The sequence below is a fragment of the Kickxella alabastrina genome (genome assembly GCF_025024165.1).
Source record: "Kickxella alabastrina strain RSA 675 chromosome Unknown BX661scaffold_24, whole genome shotgun sequence".
Taxonomy (NCBI): domain Eukaryota; kingdom Fungi; phylum Kickxellomycota; class Kickxellomycetes; order Kickxellales; family Kickxellaceae; genus Kickxella; species Kickxella alabastrina.
The window spans coordinates 189,580-214,347 of NW_026251495.1; the positions used below are offsets into that span (position 1 = coordinate 189,580).

General features: G+C 52.6%; 12 protein-coding genes across 12 annotated transcripts; 5 read left to right on the top strand and 7 right to left on the bottom strand.

The window, feature by feature from the left end:
* Positions 1-2: 2 nt before the first annotated feature.
* BX661DRAFT_187192 (Dopey, N-terminal-domain-containing protein) lies at positions 3-7,020 on the bottom strand. Its single transcript, XM_051537169.1, has 2 exons — positions 6,592-7,020; positions 3-6,411 (listed from the first exon to the last, which is right to left on the bottom strand). The coding sequence occupies exons 1-2, from the start codon at positions 6,797-6,799 to the stop codon at positions 116-118; spliced, it is 6,504 nt and encodes a 2,167-aa protein (XP_051389484.1). The 5' UTR covers positions 6,800-7,020; the 3' UTR covers positions 3-115.
* On the top strand, positions 7,021-8,203 carry BX661DRAFT_187193 (autophagy-related protein 27). The gene has a single exon (XM_051537170.1). It carries the CDS (start codon positions 7,128-7,130, stop codon positions 7,992-7,994), a length of 867 nt encoding a protein of 288 aa, XP_051389485.1. The 5' UTR covers positions 7,021-7,127; the 3' UTR covers positions 7,995-8,203.
* BX661DRAFT_187194 (histidine phosphatase superfamily) lies at positions 8,204-9,949 on the top strand. Its single transcript, XM_051537171.1, has one exon. The coding sequence runs from the start codon at positions 8,265-8,267 to the stop codon at positions 9,750-9,752; it is 1,488 nt and encodes a 495-aa protein (XP_051389486.1). The 5' UTR covers positions 8,204-8,264; the 3' UTR covers positions 9,753-9,949.
* Positions 9,950-10,311: 362 nt separating this feature from the next.
* On the top strand, positions 10,312-13,160 carry BX661DRAFT_226362 (uncharacterized protein). Its single transcript, XM_051538968.1, has one exon. It carries the CDS (start codon positions 10,610-10,612, stop codon positions 13,082-13,084), a length of 2,475 nt encoding a protein of 824 aa, XP_051389487.1. The 5' UTR covers positions 10,312-10,609; the 3' UTR covers positions 13,085-13,160.
* BX661DRAFT_187197 (protein farnesyltransferase subunit beta) lies at positions 13,161-14,721 on the bottom strand. The gene has a single exon (XM_051537172.1). The coding sequence runs from the start codon at positions 14,501-14,503 to the stop codon at positions 13,202-13,204; it is 1,302 nt and encodes a 433-aa protein (XP_051389488.1). The 5' UTR covers positions 14,504-14,721; the 3' UTR covers positions 13,161-13,201.
* BX661DRAFT_187198 (uncharacterized protein) lies at positions 14,508-14,721 on the bottom strand. Its single transcript, XM_051537173.1, has one exon. It carries the CDS (start codon positions 14,671-14,673, stop codon positions 14,515-14,517), a length of 159 nt encoding a protein of 52 aa, XP_051389489.1. The 5' UTR covers positions 14,674-14,721; the 3' UTR covers positions 14,508-14,514.
* An 839-nt stretch (positions 14,722-15,560) lies between these two features.
* On the top strand, positions 15,561-16,358 carry BX661DRAFT_200321 (40S ribosomal protein S2; the record flags this gene model as incomplete). The annotated part of the gene is made up of 1 exon (XM_051538397.1): positions 15,561-16,358. One exon carries the CDS (start codon positions 15,561-15,563, stop codon positions 16,356-16,358), a length of 798 nt encoding a protein of 265 aa, XP_051389490.1.
* A 266-nt stretch (positions 16,359-16,624) lies between these two features.
* Positions 16,625-17,326, bottom strand: BX661DRAFT_145711 (proteasome subunit beta type 1; the record flags this gene model as incomplete). The annotated part of the gene is made up of 1 exon (XM_051533133.1): positions 16,625-17,326. One exon carries the CDS (start codon positions 17,324-17,326, stop codon positions 16,625-16,627), a length of 702 nt encoding a protein of 233 aa, XP_051389491.1.
* A 322-nt stretch (positions 17,327-17,648) lies between these two features.
* BX661DRAFT_187202 (uncharacterized protein) lies at positions 17,649-18,802 on the bottom strand. The gene has a single exon (XM_051537174.1). It carries the CDS (start codon positions 18,690-18,692, stop codon positions 17,694-17,696), a length of 999 nt encoding a protein of 332 aa, XP_051389492.1. The 5' UTR covers positions 18,693-18,802; the 3' UTR covers positions 17,649-17,693.
* Positions 18,803-19,040: 238 nt separating this feature from the next.
* Positions 19,041-19,916, bottom strand: BX661DRAFT_145837 (kinase-like domain-containing protein; the record flags this gene model as incomplete). Its single annotated transcript, XM_051533138.1, has 1 exon — positions 19,041-19,916. A coding segment is annotated over one exon (876 nt), but the record flags the coding sequence as incomplete, so codon positions are not given.
* Positions 19,917-20,192: 276 nt separating this feature from the next.
* On the bottom strand, positions 20,193-21,252 carry BX661DRAFT_187205 (P-loop containing nucleoside triphosphate hydrolase protein). Its single transcript, XM_051537175.1, has one exon. The coding sequence runs from the start codon at positions 21,223-21,225 to the stop codon at positions 20,446-20,448; it is 780 nt and encodes a 259-aa protein (XP_051389494.1). The 5' UTR covers positions 21,226-21,252; the 3' UTR covers positions 20,193-20,445.
* A 1,955-nt stretch (positions 21,253-23,207) lies between these two features.
* On the top strand, positions 23,208-23,883 carry BX661DRAFT_187207 (uncharacterized protein). The gene is made up of 2 exons (XM_051537176.1): positions 23,208-23,545; positions 23,643-23,883. The coding sequence occupies exons 1-2, from the start codon at positions 23,438-23,440 to the stop codon at positions 23,772-23,774; spliced, it is 240 nt and encodes a 79-aa protein (XP_051389495.1). The 5' UTR covers positions 23,208-23,437; the 3' UTR covers positions 23,775-23,883.
* Positions 23,884-24,768: the final 885 nt, after the last annotated feature.

Here is a 24,768-nt window from a genome sequence, read left to right on the forward strand (position 1 = left end):
TATTCCACATATTAAATAAAAAAAATACACCAAGCAAACTACACACTTCCAAAGATCTTTTGCATGCGGCGGCTGTTTTTAAGGGAAATTTACACGTGAGCAAAAATTCATATCATCAAAACTCATAGTCACCAGTAAATGCGCCAGTAGGCGTCGACGGCGCGGCAGCAGTAGTCATCGACGTGCCGGCAAAGTCCATGTACATCAGATCGCTAACAAGCAAAGCCTCGATAAACTCAACATCAGGTTCGGCCATAGTATACGCAGCCTGGTACGTCTGCACAGAGGCATTATGCACAAACGCGTCGAGTTCTCTAATAGAAGTCACCGAACGAACCCGAATAATAGGGCGCTTCAGCGGTCTGCCACTAAGCGTCTGCAAATCAGCATCGCTAGCCAAGTCAATGATACCCGATTTGGTAAGCTCGGCGGCCGCGGGTGACACCTGCTGGTACACAAGGTTGGTCGGATCATCGCTGTCCGAAAAGAGTACTTTGGGGTACGTATCTGAGTCGAGGTTACTCGCCAGGGCGCCAAAGTTCATCTGATCACCCGGACGGCTGACGCGACGACCGGCATTAGACGATGGCATTGAGAGTAAGCGGGAGCTGAGGCGGTCAAGAAGCGCATACGACACACTACGCGATCCATACAGGGCATCAATGGTGTCTGTGATAAAGATCCACTGGTGGACCAAAAAGTCATCCGTACCGAGAATGAACAGCAGATCGAGGAACTTGCATGCGGCCAAAAAGAGATTGGCCTGCTCTGGGTCCTCGCGACCCTCACGATTGAGCTGCTGCGTGCACAGGCGCATGAGCTCGGTGAGCAGCATGGGCCAGAAATTGGACATGTGGTGGCTAGATATGCGGCAGAGCATCACGCGCAAGCATAGAAACACCTCCATTTGAACAACTGGGTGCGGGTTGTTCTTCATTGTGTCAACAAGGCTCTTTTGAACATGTGGAAGCAACGACAGGTACTGGTTGACAGACCCAGCCCAAATAACAAAGCTCAGCCGGCGCAGGGCAATGGCAAGCATATGCGCCTCGTGCTCGCGGTTGGCAAACAGCGCCGGGCCAGGCGCCGCCGATGAGATCTTATCCAGCAACTCGTCGAACTTTTCTTTTTCGCTGAGCAAAAGCGTGCGGACAAGGTGGCGCCACAGCGGCGCTAGCGCCGGGGTCATTGTCGTGTGGTCGGGTGAGACCGAGCCGGGGAAGAACTTGGAGTCGCAGAAGAACTCCCACACCTCGCGCTTCCACACCTTCATCAGAGACGGCTGCTGACTCAGAGCGCCGAGACAGCGCAGAACAAGCGCAAAGTGCTGCGACCGTGATGTCGAAGCCTGCGCCGGGCCGCTGTATCCGCCCGTCATGTGTGACTTGAAGGCGGGTAACACGGCGTAGTGCATCAAGTTGTTTGCAATACTCACCTGGCGCTCGTAGTCCGGTACCAGCAGCGCAAACTGCGGCACCACGCAGCCACTGATATATGATAACATCTGATCAATCAAGTGGTCCTCCGACAAAACACGATCAGACATGCCGGGCGCAGAGTCATTGCGAATGATTAGGCCGCCAACGGCGTCGGATTGAGCGCGCCGCAGCCACGTAGTTTGGTCAAACGAGCGACCAGCAATCAGAATGCAGTTATCAACCAGGCGCGCGTAAATGGCGCACAGCTCGTTTGAGTACACGCGGTGCGAGGGATCCTGCGACAGCGAGCTGCTCGCCACGCGCTCGCACAGCTCAGTGAACATGCGCAGCAGGAATGGCAGCATAAACTTGTGCTGCTGCGCGTAAGTGTTGTAGTCCCGGAGCAGCGGTATAACATGCGGTACGAGCGCGCTGCTAGAGCGAGCAACCAGTCGGTGCCTTGTGTACAGCTCGATAAATCGCGTCAGTGCAATGTCATCGAGAGCAGAGAAACGCATGTTGCCGCGGTTGTCCGACAATCCCACCTGCGATGCCGCCCCAGAAGACGCGGACTGAGCGACTGACGTGGCGGGATCGATTGAGCGGATATGGAGGTCGTTGAGCAGAGTTGTCAGGATTGTAATGGGGCTGCGTCCGGGCACACTCTCTAGCAAATCGGCCGCTCGCCAGTTCCATTCAATTGCCTCAACAGGCTCTTCCTCCAGGACCACCATGGCGGTGACCAACGCAAGCTCGCGCGGCGCTGATGCTGGACTAAAGGTTGAGTGCATCGACGAAGCCGACGACTGGCGCCGCCGCGATCGCTGCTGGGCCGATCCCTGACGCACAGTGGCTTCCAAGTGCGTAATCCATTGAGGGTTGTCGTTAATCCACAGCGCTGCCATCGCCTCGGTCATTTCGGCCGGCTGCGCGCTCACAGCGTGCTCGATAATGCGCTGGATATGCGTGTGCACAGTGCGCTTCATGTGCTCGCCACTGTGCTCGCCAATGTGGAGGTTGGAGACGCCAAACTCTCTAAGCAAAAGCGCGTCGGGCGAGTCGTGCCCAGCTTTGCGCGGTAGCGTGGGGTCAAAGGCGTTCCATAGCTCGCGTATAACGGCAAGCACGGTGACTAGGCTAAACCCTGTTGACTCAGTCGTCTCGCCCAAATTCGCATTGCCCGACTCCTCGCTAGACACCCCGGGGTTTGTCGCTACAGCGGGATCCGCAATGACATCCGCCGATTCGTCCTGCCCAAAAATTCCAGACACAAATTTGAGAATTGGAATGGGACCCAGCGCGCCTGCCGTCGTCATTGCCACCGCCGTAGTCAATGCAGAGCTTTGCACACTAATGTCACTGGCCCTTGAGCTCGGTCGATTCATAGCTGTGGTCACCGCTTCGGCCGAAATTAAGCGGTCGGGGTTGCGCAGACACAGCGTCAAGAACAAGTCGAATGCATCGAGCAAAATAGACAGCACGTGTATACTCATCCCGGAGTCGTTGTCCACCTTGTCCATCGAGTCCGATGGAATGGCAAATAAGGGAATCAAGCGCTGGCGTAGCTGATGCCTTGTAGTCCTGCGTCTAGACTTGACATGCAAATCATTAGAGCGCGCAAAGTACTCCGAGCACTGCGACAGAAGCAGCCGAAGGGCATGCAAGCAAGGGAGCGCCAAGATGCGCATCAAGTCCTGATCCTCGGTAGAAAAGTTCCTGGTGGTGGCCGAGATGTAGTCCTGGATATAGGGTAGGCAAAGGCGAATTGTCTTGACCCATTTGCTCAGCGCCACCGTGCTTAGTTGCATGGTCAGCGCGGCCAACACCAGGCGCGAAAACAGATTCAAGTCGGAAATGGCGCCAATGCCTGCCGCGCGAGTGCCTTTCCCCTTCGCGGCCAGCGCTGTTGCTGCCGACACATCGCTGCTGCTGCTGACGTTGGCACGCACCAGGCTGCCAAACAGATCCAACAGTGGTGGTTGGATTGGAATGTGACGATGTAGGACGCAGAATAGCAAAGCATCGACTACACGTGTTTGCAGTTTGGCAATGTACGCTGTGGGCCAACTCACCTGGTACTGGGAAACAAGTTGCACGGCCAAGCTGACGGCCTTGGCGCGCATGATCTCAACGCTCGAGGCATTGTTGCTGGCATTGGTAGGCGCGTCTGTCAGTGCAAACTCGATTGCTGTGGACACTAGAACCTGCAGCCAACTGTCACCAGAAGCTGTAAATGATTCGCAGGCATCGAGGATGGCTGCGTTAGTGGGCGGCAAAGCCGACATTGAGCGAATGACATCGTCGCCAGCATATTTCAAATAGCGCTGAATAGTATCGATATAGTAGGTGATGCGCGCATAATCAAACTCAGCCGTGTACTCCTGACACTCGGATGCATAGCCGACTGCCAAAACAGCAGAGTACTTGCGCTTGTGGGTGCGAATACTGAGTAGAAGCAGGGTCAAAAGAGTCTGGGCAATATACTCCCACTCGCCCACCGATGAGTCAATCCACGCCTGCGATGCCATCTGTCGAGAAAGCGCGCTAATAACGTTGTCACCATCCCCACCCGCACAGTCAGCATCAATCCCAGCGGTTGCCCAGTCGTCACTGAGCATGGTGCCATCAAGTACAAGCAGAAGGAGCCTAGAGAATACCAGTGGGTCATAGGTGTCATTGGTGCTGAATTGCGCCTCCCGCTGGATAAGCCGCATGTTGTTCCAGAACACTGAGTACCGGGCCAGCTCGCGCGCATAGTTGCCGTTGAACTCGGCCAGCCTACCCGCAAGGAGCCGCTCAACAGTGCGGGCGTCAATGCGGCTGCGCAGCTGGTACAGAAGCTGGGTCGCTTGGAAGTGGCATGTGGTCGTTTCGGGGCTGAGCGTGTCCCACAGCCTCTTCACAAACTTTGTTAAACTGTTGTGCTCCAGAAGCACAGAGCGAGCAAGCGATTTGCGTTCAACAAACTGCAACAGGGTGCCCAGGGTCACCTTGATAGCGCTGAACTCGCGCGAGTGGCAAATGACAGAGACAAATGTTGGCACCCAAAGATCCGCGTGCACAGGCTGTTGCCCCGCCGGAGAAAGCTCCGGCAGGGGCATCGTGCATTGAGCCAGCTCTGGGAGGTGCATAAAGTCCTGCGAGTATGCCGTGGCCGTTTGTAATATGTGGCAGATGTCCTCCATGGCCACTACTGCCAGCCTCTCCGAATCGGCAGTTGCATCGTCGCTTGTGGTCTGTGATACGATGTGCAGGCCCAGACCGGCAGCTATGTTCTTACACAGTCTGATTATGGCGTAGAGGAGCCCCGATCCGCGTACAACCTTTGCTGCCGACCTCTCGACCTCGTCGACTGATTTGCTGTGGTTGCTGTCAATGCTTTCGGAGCGATGCACGCGGTAGAATGACCTCGTAGTGTCAAATAGCGTGTCGATATTCAGCGATCCAACAATTCCCGCCGCCGACCCATCCGCAGAAACTTCCACTTCGTCATTGCCATTGTCGTGACCATCGTCACCAGTGTCCCCGACAAACACCGACTTGGGAATGCGGGCGAACATCTCGATGGCCAGCCGGGTGAAGCAGCAACCTAGGCTGATAGACGCCTGAACGCGGTTCTGCTTGAGGATCCTGTCAAGGGTGGCCAGTATAGTGAGCATGGCCATGGGAATGTGTACCTGCAGGGTGGCTTCATCATCGAGCTCAAAGGTCTGGACAAAGAATAGCACCAGGCGAAGCGCCCGCGCAATGCGATCGACGTCCAGATCCCCCGAGTCTGCGCTGACCGAGTCTGTGAGCTGGTTAATCACGTTGGACCACGTGAAGATGGGGTCCAGCATCTCCACCAGCATGCGCGACACGCTGGCCAGCTTGACAGGCAGCGCGCGCTCAGACTGGCGGTTCCCGCGCTCGGCGATTAAAAGCTGTAACAAAGGAACAAACAGAGCGTCCAAGATAGGCTGCGAAATGACAGGCTTGTCGATCAGCCCAATGAGAACGCGCAGGACCATATGCTGATGCTCAGGGTCGGAGCTCATGGCGGCAAAGGATCCCAGAAGGGCCTCGGTCAAGGGCTTCTGCGCGAACTGCACAAAGTACGCGGCTTGCTCCGCATCTGTCTCGTTCGGGCCTAAAAGCCAGGTGTATAGTCTGCGATTAAGAGACATGTCCTTCTTCAGCACAACCTCAGCAGCGTGTTTCAAAAGCAGAACCAGGTCTCGGCTATCAAAGATATTGGTGCGCAGGGGGAAGCGCGTCATTAGCAGATCAAGGGCCGCACGGAGCACCAGGGTCTTCGAGTCCGTCAGTGTGGCTGCCAGGGCGCGGGCCATCAATGAAGAGTCCTCGCCGCAAACAGGCGCAATGTCCTCCTTCTTGGTGAACACTGGCAGTCGCTGTGCCAGGTACTTTAGCGCAGATTCGCGCTGCTCGGCGTTTGTGATCATAACTAGGAACATGGTCTCAAAAAAGAAGGCGGCATCAACCGTGTCCCTGAGCTTGTCCAGCAGCTGCATGACGCGGTTGAAAATCTCCACGGTGCCTTCCTCGAGGCCCGGCAACACGCCAACAATAAAGCTCTTCATGCACGGCCGCAGGCTGGATCCCAGCGGGATGAAGAACTCTTCAAAGATATCCAGCAGCTGCGACTTTGTCATCAGCGACGAGTTGCGCATAAACGGAAACAGACCGTAGGCGTACAGCGAAAGGTCAGCCGCCAACTGGTCGCTGCCGATCTGCCGGGCTATCTGCTCATATATGCTGAGCGCCTTCTGGTGCACACCAGTCGGCAGTGCTGGGTTGAGCGATTGCGCGAGGCGCTTGGCCACGGTCTCCTTGTGTGGCACCACGGCAAACTGTGGGTATATTGTGAACGAGTGAGTCAGCTTGGTCAGAAATGCTGTGATATCGGCCCAGTCGCGCACGTTCTCGAACGACTGCAGGTTGCGATCGATCAGCTGCACATAACCCTGGTACTTTGGGTCACCCTTGTACGCTACAGAAATGGTAAAATGTGAGAATTTATTCACAGCAAGTACCAGTTGTGGTTGACAAGCAGTTTGCGACTGTTAGCAGTGGTGTGTGGGTGGTATATCAAGGAGGGTTTTGTACATGGTCGCTCTCGATTGCTTTCTCTTTTTGCTTTTTATTCCATCGATGCTTTGCTTTCACTTGCCTACGGTGCGATCTTCAAACTGCTTGCGACGTGGCAACGATAGGTCAGTTTCAAAGCTCAATGTGGCTGGAATGTTTATGCGTGCCGTCGTTTTGCTCGCTTTTGCGATGCCCTTTGAATTGGCGGCTGTCGCATCGTGGTCTTCTGACAATAGCGATGGCGATGGCGATGGCGATTTCGCCTCGCGCGACGGTGCCGAGTTGCTCATTTTTATACTGGAGTAAAGAAGAGGAATAATATTATACACACAACAAAAAGATAAAAGAAAGCTTAATAAATGGACAGTAATAAGAAAGGCGAAGGTGAGGGAGCGCAGCGCAACAAAAACTGCGCCCAGACGCACGCGAGTGCCTGTGCTCAAAATTGTGCCTGAGCTGCATTTTTCAATCAACCCTCACAATCCTTTCAGCTTTCATTCACCCCTGTTCAGCGATTATCCATCCGTTTATTTATTTCTTGTTTCTCTCTGCAATTCTAGATTTTGGCATCATCTTTTTATTTCTTCATTTTCATTTCATTTCATTTTTAAAAAAGCAATGCGCCCGTTCTTCACACTGGCCATTTTGGCCTCAGCCGCCATACACGTCACATCGGCAGCTTTCGACTGTAAAAAGGCGCAGATAGCCGGTTTCGCCTACGACCTCAGTGCGCTTGCTCGAGATACAATCCTCGAGAGAAACGCAACAACAGCGCCGACCATCACAAACACCAAATACGTGATCAACCCCTGTGCACCACTCCAATCCTCCCCCGACTCTGTGCCCAAAATCGACCAATGCCCAGAGAATGCCTGGGTGTGCCGGTCAGTGACAAACTACAAGGACAAGGAGGGCGCGCGTTTGACCGAGGTCAACTCTGTCGGCGGCAAGTCTAAATCAGACGAGCCGACTCTGCAGGCTACGACGTCGGGTAGCGATAGACCCGCTGAGTTTCATTGGAAAATGAGTGGCGCCGAGGTCGACGGCGTCAAGTGGTCGACGGATATCAAATTTGTTTGCAATAAGGGGGCGAAAAACGAGGATTCGCCAAAGCTGGTGGCGTTCAAGGATGGGTTGCTTGAGCTCGAGTGGTCGGTGCCCGCCGCATGTGCCCTGGGCGATGATGGCAAGGACAAGGGGCCCGAGGACGACAACAAGGATGGTGATAAGGGCGGAGACAAGGACGGTGAGGAGACCAGTGGTGGTGGGTTCTTTTCAACTGTATTTTCGCTGTTCATCTCTGGACTTGTCTTGTACTTGGTGCTGGGCGTCATGTACAACTACTTGGTTGTGCGGGCTACTGGCATGGACGTGATCCCCAATCTCGCCTTTTGGCGCGAGTTCCCTTACTTGTGCACTGATTTTGCTCAGCACATCTGGGACACTGTCAGCGGACGTCGCCATGGCGGGTACTCGGTCGTCTAAGCGAACGCGTGGGTTTCTGTTTTTAGTCGTGACATCATTTCCCTTTTGTCTTTGGTCAGAAAGAATGAACAAAAACTAAAGTTTGGGTTGGGTTGGGGAAAGGGAAAATCCCTTGCATGCCTATTTTCCCTCAGAAAAGTCCCTTGCATGATTTCTACTCCAGAAAAACAAGTGCCAATTCGTTGTTTTCTTTCTTTTACAAGCTCATATTTATTTTATTTCGTTTATAATTTTTTTCTGCTAAACATATACCAAATACAAATACACGATATGAACGGAACCCTATTGCCGCATCAGCCTGGACATCGGCAGCGCCGCCACTTTCTCGGCAAACACCAGCGACTAATACTTTTATGCGTGTGCGCACTGGTGATGTTTATCACATTCTACAACTGCAACTTTGAAAGAAACAGTGGCATGGTCGATATCAGTCGAGAAAGTTCTACCACGCTACGACTGAGCACGAAAACACCCTACCCGCACCCACACCCAGACCTGCACTCACATATATCGCCAAATCGATCCGACAGTTCTCAACCTCTAGAGCAGCTGACCCTCATACAGCTCCAGCTAATATCGAGGCATGGGGCCCGGTACCCAACACTCTCGGGAATGCCATCTATCAACAGAACTCACGAGAAGCTCCGCCCTTACATTCCTCAGGGGTGGATTAAGCCCGAGCTTGCGGACGAAGCGCTGGATGGGATTTTATCTACAAACGGCGAAATCGAAGTCAGAAAGATAGCGCTACGCATGACACAGAAGTACAATGTATTTTTGGACAAGCACATGCACCGAAAGGGCGCCGTTCGGTTTGTCAGCTCGGAGTGGCAGCGGTCACGAGAGTCTGCAAATATATTCCGCCGTGCTATGGACTTGAACAACATAACAGGGCCAGTTGTCGTTGTGCCGGCCGCCAAAGATACGACACTGGCGATGCGCTTTACGTGTCCGCTGTGGGGCCAGTCAAAAAAATCAAACGCGCAGAGTGTTGCTCAAGAAATCGCTGTTTTTGACGACATCCACGGCGACGAGCTGCAAAAACGCATTTCGCAAAAGCTGGCAAAGCTGGCAAGGCGCCCAGTGGTGCCGCTGACGATGAGTGAAATTAAAACAATTTACTCGCTGTGCGGGTACGACCAATCCTTGTACTCTGAATCCACTCACTGGTGCTCCTTGTTCGACACCCGCACGACTGAGCTTTTGGAACTTTGCAGCGATATCCGGTACAGCCGCGTATACGGGCCCTACGGACCACACATCAACAAGCGCATTGCCTGCTCCCTACTCACGCAAATAACCAAAGACATCGACCAAGCGCTTTTGGATCCATTAGCTGCCACATCGACGTTCCGGTTTGCGCATGCCGAAACCATCATGTTCATAAGCACGATTCTAGAGCTTGAGTCCGTTTTGGGTGTTGGCTCTGTGCCGATAGTCGGGAATATGCCCGAGGGTGATGCCCGCAGAAGAGGGTTTAGGACCACAAATTTGGTGCCCTTTTCGTCGAATATCATGTTGGAACTTTATAAGGATCAGAGTTCTCAGCCACTTTTCAGGCTACTGCTTAACGAGCGTGCGGTTAATTTCCCCGCTTGCTCGGCTGATGCTTTGTGTCCTCTGAGCGTACTGCGTAACATGCTCGCAGGAAACATTGGGTGCGACTATGCGCAGATGTGCACAGTTGACGACAAATATGACGACAACGAAGACAATGACGATGCCGACAGCATCAAAATCAGTTTGGACCAATATTAAATATAAATAAATGGTGAAGTGCATATTCATGTCTATTTTTGAATTTTCAAAAATACAGGAGGGCATGTCGCATACGTATTTTAAAAACACCATTTTTCCCAGTCCCTTCTTTTTGTTTACTTGGATTTTACTGTCCTCGAAAAAACAGCAGTGGAAAACAGTACTAAGGAAATCAAATAAACAATTCGGTACACACACGTAAACCTTTTACTTTCATCTGTGACAGCTTTTTTTAGAGCTACAAAGTAAAAATAGCCAAAAGAAATAATTAAAACCGGGGAGAAAGCAGACATTGTCCCCCTGCCATTTGAAAGAAAACTATGGCGTCTTTGCACCTTTCTAACAGATGCTGATTTAATAAAGAAAGGAAAACGCGCTTTGGTTCCTTTATATAAAGTAATTGGCCTTTCTTTACAAATCTCACGCGTTTAAACAACTTTTTTACACACAGTAAAAGAAGTGCGCACCCATCTACTTGATGACTTAAATCTGCCTGGTATACTTTTCTTCCTATTTGTCTTAAAATTTTTTAAGGTATTTTATTTTCTACTTGCATTTTCTCATTATTTCGCATTATATATATTTTTTACATTTTTGCATTTTTGCATTTTGCATTTTCATATTTTTGCATATACCATCGCCACCACCAACATCATCTCCATCTCCATCTCCATTTTCATTTTCATTTTCATTTTCATTTTTTAGCGCTACATTTACACACTATTTGTACATAAAATAGAATAAGATTCATACGTTCATACAAAACACTTGCTATTACATTCATTCTTTCATCTATTTTAAACATCAGTCAACCATTCACCCACCCATCCGCCACTTATCATTTATTGCGCCTAAATATGGTAGACACAACCAAAGTTAAAGGAATAGGCGCTTCGGTTACCAGCGTCTTTAAACAGGTGAAGACCGCCTGGTCAATTCCCAAGGGGCGCAGGCAGCTAATAGCATACATGGTTATATGCGTGCTGTCCTTTTTGCCTATCATTCTCACAGCCATTGTTTTTGCTGTCTCAACCTCCACGCCAGCCGCCCGGACTGCAATTTACCTGTTTACCCTTGCATTCGCCCTGGTATCAATAGCCTACAGCACGTATCTCACACGCAAGCGAATGCTTAGGGTTCTCGCCAAGAACAAGAGCTTAATCCCGATGCAGAACCGACCTCAGCAGCAGAACCAGGCACCCCAGTCAGTGCCAGTGCATCCCACTCACCGTGTGGACTCGGCCATTAATGCATTCAACAGCGAGCAGCGCGTTTACGAGCAAAGAGAGAATGTCAGCCCGACACTTGCCTCGCAGTCCAACCTAAACTACCCAATGCCGCAGCCATCCCACGCCAACTTCCTCCCCTATGAGTCCCTGCCGGCAGAAGCTCAGGCAGCTTCGCAGACCAACGGTCTCTACATGATGCCCATGGTCATGCCGGTGCCCCGCAATGAGCAATTGCAAGTGCGCAACCAGATGTCGCCCAACCAGCAGCAGCCTCCAAGAATGAACATGCCGACTGCTCCCACAGGGACACACCCATGCAACCTTCCTATGGTTCCGCTGCCGCTGCCCCCGGCACCTGCGCAGCTCAATAGTAGCGGGGCAACATTGCCCGAGATTCCGACGTTCCAGCCAATCCATATTTCGCAATCGCAGTTTACCACCAATTCTCGCGCAGTGCCCGCTGCGCCGCCACTTCCGCTCAACATTGGATCCCGGACCGCAGAACCCGCTGCTTCTGTTTATAATGCTGTGCCAGGGGCAAACACCGAAAACGTAAATCAGGCGCACCAGAGCGTCAGTCTCAACTTTGGCCCAGAAAGCGACAATGAGAGCGGCGACGAGAGCGACGACGAGAGCGTCAAGCTGTACTCGTTTGACATGGTCAAGGTCCGCTCGGACAACATCCAGGAGGAGCAGTCTCACCAGGCTAGCAGCAGCAGCAATAACAGGCGCAAGCACCACGACTCGTTCAATACATCGTCGGCCATGCCTAGCACCAGCAATATCAATCCGCTAAGGCAGAGCCAGACAAACGGCGAAGTGCACAGCCACCGTGCACAAATAATTCCCGCCGACCAGCTGTCGTCAACCCAAAGTTCGCTGATTGATTTGCCGTCACATGGCGATGCGCAGGCTACAGCCACCAAGACATCAAAGGAGAAGTCAAAGCTACGGCTCAGCGCGTTCCCGCCGGTAAGCCCCGAAGACGGGTTTATCGAGCGGTGGCTGCAGTCCAGCGTCCAGCCCGAGGTACCCAACCCGATACTGCACCGCATCGGCCAGCGGAAAGAGGCAACCATCTCTGTGGCATCCAGTGTACCCGACCTAATTATTCCCGACAAGTTCTCGCAGGCCGAGAGTAGCAAGGCCGTAAAGTCTGCGGCGGTGCCGACAAAAACACATAAGGCGCAGAACGAGGGCATGTCTATTTACGGTGAGAGAGTGATTATGCATTTGGCCGATGCCAATGAGCACTCCGAGTCAGTCCCCGACTTGCCCAGCGATAGTGGCAAGTTGAAGCCGCTTGATCCCTCCGATGTGGCGGCCGGTATCTCTATGGACCTTATGAATCTGGACGAGCCAATCCTGGATTCTACGGATCTGACCCTGAGACGCCCCACGCTAATTGATTACCAAAAGAAGGCCGATGCCAAGCGCAAGATGCTCAAAGAGCTGGACCAAGTATCAGAGCGGTCCGAGCCGGAAACCCACTGCGAACAGCAGCAGCAACAGCAGCAGCATGAGCATAGGCAGCAGCAGCCGTCCAACGCTGCTATTGCAGCTGATGCCTCGCACTACTTCTCGGCCGTCTCGCTTCCGCAAACGCACAATCATATAGCAGCAGCAGCAGCACCAGCACCACCGACCATCGTGCTTCGTGAAATAAACGAAGAAAGCAACGAAGAAGACTTTTTGGACAGCGACAGCGAGGACGAAACCCCCGGACCCATGCCCCAGGCTACTGCTCGGCTGGCCCCTGCTGAAGACAACCATGGCGTTTGGAGGCCAGAAAGCGCCAATTTTGACAGCTTGGCTGCTCAACTCGCAAAGGCGATTGCATCCTCCGATGGCGGCCACACTTCCATCAACAGTACCAATGCCGCCGGTCTTCGCGAGAGTGTGATGATTCATCCAAAGATGCAGCGCTCTGAGCATGTGTCAACTTCGCCCAACCAGATGACCACAATGTTCAGTCGCCAGCAGATCGGCGAGCATCATAGATCCGCCGAACTCGCTGGCCGCCCGAGCAACTCTTCGGAATCGTCTGATGGGGATGAGTACCGTATTAGCATGGAAGCGCCGAAAATGGTCCAAAGACAATAAAAATAAGCCCATGTTGTTCCGATCTTTCGAGGCTTCGGCCAATACTCTATATAAAAATGTTTTTTTTGGTTGCACCCTGTCAAGTAATAATAAATTGTGTTCGCACTGTCTAAATTATTAAAATATGGTTGGTGACAAGGGAGGGAAAGCGTAAAAATACTTGATGCAGTTGGCCAAGGCCACAAACGAGACGCTGTAGACTGGATGCACGGGCTTGACAACATTGGAGCGCAGTCCCAGAACCAGCCGGCTCGCAGGGGTAACGTCCCACTGCATCATACGCACGGGAACGCCGTACACGGACGACGCATCGACAACAGGCTTGCTGGAGTCCACACCGACATAGTGCTGAGAAAGTGACAAGCCAGCCAGGCAATACATGGTGTGGTAGTAGTCGGGCGACTTTCCGGGCTTGTCCCGCAAACCGCCCGAGCGCTGCTGCTTGGTTTCCTGGCAACAAGCCAGAATATACCGTTGCAATGCTGCACGGTCGTAAAGGTAGTCATCTCGCGCCGACCGCCCAAGAGCCTTTTGCAAAATCGGAAATGCACCCCCGACCCAGTACGAGTAGCAGCCGTCGACCAGCTTGTTTGTACGGCCGCTGAATCCGCCCTCAAATGACAACTGCCGCGCACACATCCACCGGGCCAGACGCTTGAGGTCAAGGATGTCCAGCCGGCCGAGGATTTCCAGAGCAGCTAGTCCGCACAGTGTATATCCGCCATGGGCCTCGACTCCAGGAAACGGGCCAATGCCACCCTCGCATGTCTGGCACCGCGCGATAAACTCGGCCGAGCCCTTGGTCAGCTCGGGTGTCATTATGTTGAGCAGCGAGGCAATAACCATGGCGCAGTATATGCCACGAACGTCGACCTCGCCATCAGTGTGCATAAAGAATGACCCGTCGGGCCGCTTCATTGTCATCAGCCACTGGTACATTGCGTCTCTATCAATGATCTGGTAAGCCTCATCGCTGCCAACCAAAACAATGGCCAGAACTGCGGCAAATGACCCGGCCAGATGCGGGAGTTGCTTGTTGCCGCCGCAGAACCCGCCGCTGGGACTCTGCAACCGTGCCAGCGTGTCTATTGTCCTCCGGCGCAGCAGCGAATCAATCTCGCAGCCGAGTATGTCGAGAGAATTGAGACACCATAGTGAGAACCACGGCTGTGATGCGTCCAAGGCTACGAAACCGCTGGGAAGCCCACCTAGCGCAGTATGCATAAACTGCTCGTGTTTGCTCCGTAGCAGCTTGTGCTTGCTGTCGTCAATGTCGCCACCGTGGTGCATAGTATCGGGGTCGACCAGACTGAGGTAAATTTCGCCTATGCTGTCCTCAACCTCCAGCTGTTTCTGTGACGTTTGTGTCTCGTAGCCGTTGTCGTCGTAGCGAAAGTCATAGCTGAACAGATGTGACATGAGTCTAATGTTTAAGTGGTGGGTGGGTGGGTGATTATTAGGGTGGCAGAAGTAGCAGGAGTAGTAAAGGGAGACACGTCGAATTGAGGGGCTAATTCATTGGGACTTTGTGAAGGCAAAGAGTTCGGCATTGGATGAATTGACTTGCTTGCCAATGCGGAGGGAAACATTTCGCTAACCTTTCCCCCACGGCCCAACAACAATCAAAAAATATGATTTCGTATGTGCGCGCGCCCTGATCAGAGCCCCCTCACTCGGTTGATTTAATAGCACTAATCGCGGCATTCTGGTAGCTTCGTTTTCCCACATCCAGCCAGTCGGCTGCCCGCGAATCATGCGAGTCGAGTAAATATTGCAAGACGTGTATATTCAGTTATTTTGCCTGCGAGGGAGCTCGCAGATGGCAGCAGTAGCAAGTTGCGTATGGCTTTTTGCTCGAAATGCAGCCCACTCAAGCTTGAGACGTCCTTCTTTCTTCCCAACTTCGGGTTATATCATACTAGTAGAAATCATCGAATTATGTGCGTATCACTTTAAAAAAGTACACGACCCGGTGCTGTTTGGGATAGATGCGATGTTCAGAGAGAACTACATGGCGGCTGATGGATACAACCATCAATACGATGGATTCGACTGGAATAGTGCAAAGACGCGCAGAATGAGACACGATGGATGCAGTTACGGCAGTACTATTACCTAGTAGATTTGGTGCTGCTGAATCCATTAGGCATGAGTTATGGCACATCAGAAGACTCTATTTCTGCGCATTCTGTTGCTTTGCCCCAAATTTGCATTTGGAGGCCATAATAATCTGGCATTCGAAATTTCAGAAAGGTGGCATTTGCATTGCGCAATTGCAATTGAATTTGAACTTGCAGCCCTTTGGCAGGACTCTATCTCTCTGGAACCGACAGCACTTGCAGTACACACAGACATACAAACAGCATTGGCTAAACTATATTGGTGCAAAAGCGGATGGCCCGACATTTCAAGATGAGCAAACAATACTAATCCTTTATTCATTGTTTTGTTTAATTTTGTGGCATCTGAATAGCAAATGGCTGACTCAGCACCGGCCGATAGTGGACGTGGTGGTTTTGGACGTGGTCGCGGTACTCGCGGTCGCGGTGCACGTGGACGCGGTGGACGCGGACGTGGACGTCGCGACGAGGGTGAGGCTGCCTGGGTCCCCGTGACCAAGCTTGGACGCCTCGTCAGAGACGGCAAGATCAAGACCATCGAGCAGGTTTACCTGTTCTCCCTGCCCGTCAAGGAGTACCAGATCATTGATATCTTCCTCCCCAAGCTTAAGGACGAGGTTATGAAGATCACCCCTGTTCAGAAGCAGACCCGCGCCGGACAGCGCACTCGCTTCAAGGCCTTCGTCGCCATCGGTGACTCCAACGGCCATGTTGGTCTCGGTGTCAAGTGCGCCAAGGAGGTTGCCAGCGCTATCCGCGGTGCCATCATCCTGGCTAAGCTCTCGGTTGTCCCCGTCCGTCTCGGCTACTGGGGCTCCAAGCTCGGTGCCCCCCACACCGTGCCCGCCAAGGTCACCGGTAAGTGCGGCTCTGTTATCTGCCGCCTCGTGCCCGCCCCCCGTGGTACCGGTATTGTTGCCGCCCCTACCCCCAAGAAGATTCTCACTCTTGCCGGTATCACCGATTGCTACACCACGTCGCGCGGTTCGACCAAGACCCTCGGTAACTTTGTCAAGGCTGCCTTCATTGCCATTACCAACACTTACTCGTTCCTGACACCCGATCTCTGGGCTGAGACCAGCTTCTCGCAGGACCCCTTCCACGAGTTCTCCGACTACCTGGTTAAGGCTGCCGAGAAGAAGTCCAAGTACTAGAGTGCTTTTGGGCTCTGGGGTTGCGGGACGCTGGTAATGGTACTTACGCTTATAATAGCCCGGTAGTTACTAGCAGCTCGAGTATTTTTTTATACTTTAATTTCTTTGCACCCTCACTTTTTTTTGTGTTCAAAGATATATTTTAAACATCAACAACCGTTGCAGTTGTTATTGCTGTGAACAAGAGTTATTGATTTTAAAGATAAACAAAAGAGTATAAAATGCCAAAGTTTTATATATATATATATATAAAACTGAAGAGTCCTTTAGTCATGCTTGAGTTCTCTCTTCTCGTGCTTCACACCATCCTTGTCAATGATGAAAATATCCAGCCAGTCACCAGTGTAGATATCACGCTCAGTAGCGCTCGTAAACGCATCAACAGCGAACCGCATAGCCTCATCGCGCTCAATAAGCCTATTAGGATCGGCACCACGTTGGTTCTTAAATCCAACGACATTATCCAAAAATGGCTGCACCAGCGCCGCAGCCGAACCATACGCCTGATAATTAACCCTCTCCATATTTCCCACTGGATCATACGCAAACAAAGCACCCTTCCCCTGAGCATCCACGCCCGCCAAAATAGGGAACACATAGTACGGGAAGAATCGTCTACCATACAGTGTGTTGGACAGCATTTGTGCCATTGCCGGTGCAGTCATTTGCTTATTATGTTTGTAAAAGTACGTGAGAGCGTTTTGCTCCAATACTTCGACTAGGCGTTTGGCATCGGCTGCGAAACCGCTGGTTGCCAGGACGACGTTGTTGCTCAGCTTGAAGGCTTTGGGCTCGGTGCGGCTATTGATGCTGTAGCCGCCGTTGCTCTGGCGTGTGTCGGAAGCTACGATGACGTAGTCGGCGCCGGCAATGGCTAGAGAGGTGCCGCCGTTGTCGACGTACGGATCCCAGCGGTTCTGGTGGCTATGGACCTCGGTCGGGACCTGCGCGGGGTACTGCTTTTGCATTGCGACGAAATCCATAAGGGTAGCTTCTTTTTCTTTAATAGAATAAATAAAATGGTCAAGATGCTTGGGGTTTTAGAAATAAATTTGGATAGGAAAAAATGAAATTAAAAGAATAGAAAGCTTGCTGATGTTTGTTGAAACGAAATGAAATATAAAAAAAGTCAATTTGGACGTGTACGCAAGCACTCCTTTACATTTGACTTTGAATTACTTTGCAGTAGAGGGGAATGAATTAAAGTGGCAGAGTTGCATACGCAATCGCGGAATATAATCAGATCTAAAGATTAGTCGATCAGGTTTTTGATATTGGTGCTAAACCGGGTCACGTTACTTATACATATATATTTAAAAAAACAATTAAAAAAACTCAACTGATATTATCCTGCTGTTGCATCAGCCTCTTCTGCAGCTTCTCGCGCCGCTTTACAATAGAAGCAATAAACTGTTCAACAATCGTGCGGTCCTCCATCTCAATCTCTTCCGCCTCACCAGCACTCTCTCCCGCATCAAACCCCATTCCCGCACCATCCTCCTCCACAGTGGCAGTTTCCAGAATCGCTGATAGCATCCAAATAGCCAACTGATACGCCCTGTCGCAATCCAACGGCTCCACCCATTTCAACTCCCTCAGCGCTGCAACTTTCCCCAAAGCCAATGACTGCTCATACAACACCTGTACAACCTCGACACCCGCCAACTCCATTATTCTCCCATTGCCAAAGAGTTTGAGCGCCTCGGCACGCTCCAAGCACTGGTTGAATTTGGTCCGCACCCATTGAACCGCGGCATTAAACCTGAAGGACACTGGGCTATTGGCCGAAAGCCCAGCCCAGTGATTGCCCGCCTCGCGCATCGCATGTTGCAAAAGCGAGAGCGCGCGCAGGTACAGGGCAAATGCCTCTTCAAGAGAAATATCTCCGGCGCTCAGGTATCCGTTCCCAGGGTCCACCAGGGCATCCACAGCAGAAACAACAGCGGCTGCTGGGGTGTTATTCGGCAGTTGGCGCCACTTCATGTCTGCCAAAAAGGCCATAGCAAAGGCCATATACGCCAGGCCCTCCATCCTCCGCATGGTCATTTCCTCCTGGACATCCAAGCACCCGGAGGCTTCAAAGGTCTCCGCCAGCTCCTGATCCAGAGGATTGAACCCACGCACGCCCAATGCCGCCTCAACATTAGCCTCTCCCGCAGAAAAATCATCTTTGTTCTGCGGGATAACTGCATGGCGGATGGCCCGCGCCAACACGGTCATTTGCTTTGCCACGCCAGGAGCTGCCCGGTGCATGTTGGAGGGCAGCGGTGGCGGCGGGTAGAGTGTCAGAGGTGTGCGTGGCGAGGATTCCATTTCGTCAGCAAGGAAATTCATCTCCACTGTGCGCTTTTCGATCACCACGTACTCGCGCTCGGCAAGGGCTTCCTCATGCAAGCTTGGTCTGCGATGCAGCAAGCCCGGCTGGTTCTGGTTCTGGTTCTGGTTCTGCTGCTGACTGTTATTGTTTTGCTGATGCTGGTGTGTTGAAAGAGGTCGAGCGTTGGGTGGGTACACGTGCGGGGGAGCTGGAGCGACGTCTGCCAGCGCCATATTGTCCATGGCTTGGACAACCCCGCCCCTTTCATCCAGCGGTTCCCCCTCGCGCGCAGCACTCCTCCTCCGTAAAATAGATTCCTCCCCCGTCTCCTCCTCAGGCTGCGGCCACTGCAGTGCCGGGTGGGCAAAAAAGTCCTCAAACGACATCCGGTCAGCTGGATTCATCTTCAGCAGCCCCGCGACCAAGCTCCGCAGCACAGGGTCAATCCCCTCAGGAAACAATATCCGATCATTCGTGCGCTCGATAATCCTCGCAAGCTCCACATGGTTGCTCGCCTGGAATGGCTGCCTGCCGGTGATCATCTCGTAAATGACCGCGCCAATCGACCATAGGTCAGCCTTTGCATCGTACGGCTCGTAGCGCAGGATCTCCGGCGCCATATACAGCGGCGACCCGCACAGCGTCTCTGCCAGTGCAGATGATGGCAGATTGCGCGCAAAGCCGAAATCCGCAACCTTGATTTCCGGCCATACCCCGTCTGCCTCGCTCTCCCCCATTTTGTACCCGGGCGGTGGCTGCAGCAGAATGTTCTGGGTCTTGATATCCCTGTGAATCACATCTCTCGCCCTCAAAAACCGCATGGCATCGCCCAGCTGGCGCACAAAACTCCGCACGACATCCATCCTGAGCCCACCAAATTCATTGCGCAGCTCCGCGTGCTCCTGGCGCTTCCTTAGGTAGCTAGATAGGTCGCCCAAGGAGCAGTACTCCATGACCAGGTGGATATGGTTGCGCGACTTGAGGCAGTCAATCAGCTCGACAATCGACCGGTGGCGGACAGTCCGCAGGATGTTGATTTCCGTCTCGAGGTTCTCCAGCAGCCGCCGCGTCAAGGACGACCGCACGACAGACTTTATCGCTACAAGCGTGTTGGTTTTCTTGTTTAGGCCACGGTACACTTTGGCGAACGAGCCTTTGCCGATTTCCGGGCCCAGCTCGTAGTCGCCAATGACCACTGTGGCGCGCTGCCGTGGCGAGGTGGCCTCGTTTGAAGCCTGCATGCGCAATTACCTTAAACCTGAGCTTGAACTTGAGTTGGGGCAGCGAAAGAGTAAATTTATTTATGCGTGTATGCGTGTATGCGTGGAGTGTGCAATTGAAAAGGGGTAATAGTACAAGAGCCGAGAATTAAACACTGAAAGCCGAGGGCTGAGGGCTGAGGGCTGAGAATTGAGAATTGAAAGTAAATAAACAAGCAGACAAATAAATAAATAAGGTTTTTGAAGTGTGAAATGTAAAGTTTAAAAGGAATTACAGTAGAACGGAATTGGTATGCACTGAAGAGAGAAGGAAAGAAGAAAGGAGGGAAAGAGGGCGAGAGAAAAGCCCACGCCGCATCACACCTCCTTCTTCTGGGTGCTGCATAGCGCAATTTACAAGCACATGATTTGCGACAATCCCATCAACAAATAAAAAAGGCCGCCGATTTTCTGCTGTTCCATACGCAGCCGGCCGCCCCTTTTCTGCTGTTCCATACGCAGCCAGCCACCCCTTTTCTGTTGTCCCATACGCAGCCGGCCGCCCCCCCTTTCACCGCATCTTCCGCGCCGCGCCCTTCATCAGGCCCGGCGGCGCCTGCGCAGCCTCGAGGTTCGCCAGCTCCGGCGGGCAGCGCGACAGCGGCGACGCGACCAGCATCCTGCGCAAGTCGTACAGCACCGCGGCGTCCTCCGCAGCACTCACAAAGGTCACGGCCAGCCCACGCTTCCCGGCCCTCCCCGTGCGCCCAACACGATGCGTGTACGCCTCGATGTCCTTCGACATGTCGAAATTAACAACCAAGGCCACGTCCTTGACGTCGATTCCTCGGCCGGCCACGTCCGTCGCCACCAGCACATCGGCGTCGCCGGACTTGAGCCGCGCCAGCGCATGCTCCCGCTGCTCCTGCGTCTTGCCGCCGTGCAAAGCCACCACCGAGCGCCGCGACCGCTGCAGCGCAGACGCCAGGAGATCGGCGCTCTTCTTCTGGTTGACAAACACAATGGCCTTGCCGGCGTGCTGCGCCAGCAGGGCGAGAAGCCGCGCCTTGCGGCGGTCCTCACCGGCGACAAACTCGACGCGCTGCTCCACCGAGTCAACGGCCTGGCCGGCCGTGCCAATGGTGACGGTGGCCGGCGACGCCAGGTACTTGCGCGCCAGGCGCTCGACCGGCGGCGGCATCGTCGCCGAGAACATGGTTGTCTGGCGCGGGCGCTCGCTGCGCGGCGGCAGCGCGTCGAGGATGAAGTTGACGTCGTCTTCGAAGCCCATGTCGATCATGCGGTCGGCCTCGTCCATCACCACGTGGCCGCAGCGGCCGAGCACAAGCATGCGGCGCTCCAGCACGTCGCGCAGCCGGCCGGGCGTCGCAATGACGAGCTCGGCGCCGCGCCGCAGCTGCTGCGCCTGCGCCTCAATGTCGTGGCCGCCGACGATGCTGACGCTGCGCACGCCCAGGCGCCGCGCAAACTTGTGCGCCTCCGCGTCGATCTGCAGCGCCAGCTCGCGCGTCGGCGCCAGCACCAGCGCATACGGGCCGTCGTTGGCTGCGGCGGGGGGCATGCTGACGATGTTGGCCAGCAGCGGGACGAGGAAGGCGGCGGTCTTGCCGCTGCCGGTTTCGGCCAGCCCGATGAGGTCGCGGCGCTGCAGGCCCACGGGGATGGCCTGGCGCTGGATCGGCGTCGGCTCCACGTACCCGATGTCCGCGATCGCGCGCAAAATGGCCTCCGGCACTGCGCTCTCGCGCCAACTGCGCAGCGGCTGCGGCACCGCACCGCCCTTGCACGAGATTCCAAAGTCTTCGCGGAAGATGCGCCAATCACGGTCGCGCATCTCGCCCAGGGACTTGGCGCTCCAATGGCGGTCATCCAGGATGCCGGCGGCACCGGCGGATGTGCGCGGCGGCGGGAGGGCGCGGCGCTCGTAGAGGTCTGAGATGTCGCGCGATGTGTCTTCGGCCGCGTCCCACTCGAACACGACGCGGCGCCCGCCCTGCTGCCGATGCTGCCGGCGGCCAGCCGTGGTGTCGCCGGCCAGGTATCGCTGGCGGATGGCCTGGCGCTCAAGCTCGGTCAGGACGCGGTCGCCCGAGCCGTCGGTGCCGGCGCGCCCCACCAGCGCAAAATGCTCCGGCGCCCGATGCGTGGCGGCGCGCCCCACTGGCGCAGAATGCTCCGGCGCCCGATGCGTGGCGGCGCGCCCCACTGGCGCAGAATGCTCCGGCGACCTGCTCCGCCGCCTCGGCGCCCTCCTCTCCCTGCGCTCGCCAGCATCCGTGGCATCGGCGTCTGCGGGGGAGCCTCGCTGGAACGCGCGCACTTCGGAGTCCCGCCGCTGCCGCACCTCCGCCGCCTCACGCTGCCGCTGCTCCAGCGCCAGCTGCGCGCGCTGTGCTTTGCTTAGAAACACCGGCTTTGCGGGCTCCGACCCGCTGCTGCTCCCTGGCTGCTGGCGCCTTTGCAGTTGCTGGGCTTCTTCGACGGAAAGCGGAATGCGGCTGGCGCGTGTGCGCAGTGTGCCGGCACCAGTGCTGGCGCTGGCTGGCTGGGGATGCGCCCTGCGGTTGCTTGTGCCGAAGGGGTTCACGTACTCTGATCTTTCGTTGATTTCGCCGTCAGAGTCGCAAGAGCCTTTTCGGCTGCTGAACCTGTTGAATTCCATATCCGATTAAGTAAACGCAATTAATATAATTAATATAATTAATATGAAGTGTGGATTTGCTTTTTTTGGAAAATTTAGTTTTTTCGTTTTTGGAATTTATGTTTGTTGATGTAAGCTTGTGCTGCGCCACCAGTCCAGTGGGTTTCCAACACGTGGAGCACGCGGTCCACTTCCACTTTCAATTAGCTTTTTTCTTTTTTCTCAAGACCGGTCCCTGCTTAGACTGGAAAAATATACCAACAGAGATCATGTGCTTTCATGTTTTTGCGAAATCTTTAAGCCACAAGATAATCGCACCAAAATTATTTTTTCTCCTTCGTTCTCACTTTTGCCTTTTGCCTATTGCCTTTTTCATCTCACAACGTATGCCTGCACTATCCCCCCCCCCCGCACCTACATACGGCTTGGTTTAATATTTTAAAACAAGTTAAATTTCTTTTCTTTTCTTGTACTCAATCGGTCTAGTTCTCGATTTTTCTTTCCTCGCCCTCTCACCCCCTCTTTCCCCCTCCTCCCTCTCCTCTCCTCCCCCCACCCCACTTTCTCCATCTAAATATTTTTTATTTTTTATTTTGAAAAAGAAAATCCAATCTCAGCTCTCCATTATCGGGACAAAATAAAAAAGAAAAGAAAAGAAAAACCACTTTAGTTCTCTCTCTCTCTCTCTCTCTCTCTCTCTCTCTCTCTCTTTCATCTGCATTATATTTTTATTACTTATTTTTACCCACCACCACCGCCACCACCACCGCCAACCCTCTCTCTTTTTACTTTTGCTTTTACTTTTTGTCTTGGCCTTCATCTCTCTATATAACTTATCACGCCCACCCTCCCTCCTTTCCCTGCCTTTCTCTTTTTCTAATTCTCGCTTTTTAAAATTGAAATGCGGTTTTTCACTTCGTGCTTTGGCGATAACGACGCTTATAATTCCAGACACGGTGGTCGCCGTGTTGTTACAAAGGCCATGATTGGACTGCCCAGCAACTTTGTCGTAAGTTGAACTTTTTTTAAAACCTTTGTTTTTGATGTCTTTTTTTTGCTTCTTATTCTACTAAACCAGTCTTTTAACATTCGTGTTTTATGTGTAGCATACTGGTCATTTGGGTATTGGCGCTGTGCGGAATGACGGATACGAAATGGTTCAAGACGTAAGTGCCTATACAAAAAAATGGAAAAATAAATACTGTGGGCCTATTTGGGGGTGTTTTTTTTGTTGTTGATGTGTTGTTTTGTTTATTGTCATTGCCATTGTCATTGTTTTTTCCACCCAAAAAAAGTACGAGATTTTTTCTTTGTAGAGAAAAAAAAAAAAAAGAAACAATAAAAAAAACTCAAATATTTTAAAAATATTTTTCATCTATTGTTATTTTTGTTATAGACAGAAAAGCTCAAGAATTTAATGACCCAGGTGGGAGCAGCACTGGATGACGACACCGTGACGGATCTTTCAAAGAACAGTAGAAGACTCACTCAGGAATCAACTATAGGCATGGGTTTTGGTGTTACTTGCTGAGCATTAAGAAGAAGAAAAAATATTATCTGTAAAATAAATTCACAACCCTCTTATAAAACTCACACACCACAACCCGTATAGCTCAAATCAAACTGCTTTTATGTTTTTTCTTGTATTTTCTTACATTCATTCAACCGTTTTTTACCATCAAATAATGACATTTACCTTTCATTTTGGCATTTAATTTGTATTGCATTGTATTGGCCAACCAACTCTTCCAATTGATACGAGACCAACCCAAAGGTGATAATGAAAATATCGCGATGATAATCGAAAGAAACCAAACCCCCCATCGAATCCACAATTGCGCAATATGCGTGAAAAATAATGTCATGTTTTTTCTTATAAATATGAGATCCGTTGAGCGTGAAATATAAAAATAAAAGTCACAGGTTCTTTTCATCATTCAATTCGCAACTTCCAAACCCCAGCTGCATCGTCACTACCAATCCGTCCTGATACATGGCTCTCCAGAGCCTGGCCAGTGTCCACATTTCATTATCATATCATACATGGCAACTTTTGAATTTTTGAAAACATTTCCTTGTTTTCTTTAATTATCTGTGCGCAGCAAAACAAGAAAACAACAAGGGTTAGAATAGCTTAGCAGTACCCCCCCTCCCCCACCACCACCTCATGCTGTTTATTGCCTGCTTTATCGAGCATTTTGCCTACTTCCCACCCTCCCTTTGTATAAAGCA

Excerpts from the sequence above, each read along its gene's own strand:
- BX661DRAFT_187192 (XM_051537169.1), bottom strand. The coding sequence starts at position 6,799 with ATGAGCAACTCGGCACCGTCGCGCGAGGCGAAATCGCCATCGCCATCG. Across the intron at positions 6,412-6,591 it reads GTTTGAAGATCGCACCGTAG|CGTACAAGGGTGACCCAAAG; the intron begins GCAAGTGAAAGC and ends CCATTTCTGTAG.
- BX661DRAFT_187193 (XM_051537170.1), top strand. The coding sequence starts at position 7,128 with ATGCGCCCGTTCTTCACACTGGCCATTTTGGCCTCAGCCGCCATACAC.
- BX661DRAFT_187194 (XM_051537171.1), top strand. The coding sequence starts at position 8,265 with ATGAACGGAACCCTATTGCCGCATCAGCCTGGACATCGGCAGCGCCGC.
- BX661DRAFT_226362 (XM_051538968.1), top strand. The coding sequence starts at position 10,610 with ATGGTAGACACAACCAAAGTTAAAGGAATAGGCGCTTCGGTTACCAGC.
- BX661DRAFT_187197 (XM_051537172.1), bottom strand. The coding sequence starts at position 14,503 with ATGTCACATCTGTTCAGCTATGACTTTCGCTACGACGACAACGGCTAC.
- BX661DRAFT_187198 (XM_051537173.1), bottom strand. The coding sequence starts at position 14,673 with ATGTTTCCCTCCGCATTGGCAAGCAAGTCAATTCATCCAATGCCGAAC.
- BX661DRAFT_187202 (XM_051537174.1), bottom strand. The coding sequence starts at position 18,692 with ATGAATTTCCTTGCTGACGAAATGGAATCCTCGCCACGCACACCTCTG.
- BX661DRAFT_187205 (XM_051537175.1), bottom strand. The coding sequence starts at position 21,225 with ATGCTTGTGCTCGGCCGCTGCGGCCACGTGGTGATGGACGAGGCCGAC.
- BX661DRAFT_187207 (XM_051537176.1), top strand. The coding sequence starts at position 23,438 with ATGCGGTTTTTCACTTCGTGCTTTGGCGATAACGACGCTTATAATTCC. Across the intron at positions 23,546-23,642 it reads GACTGCCCAGCAACTTTGTC|CATACTGGTCATTTGGGTAT; the intron begins GTAAGTTGAACT and ends TTTTATGTGTAG.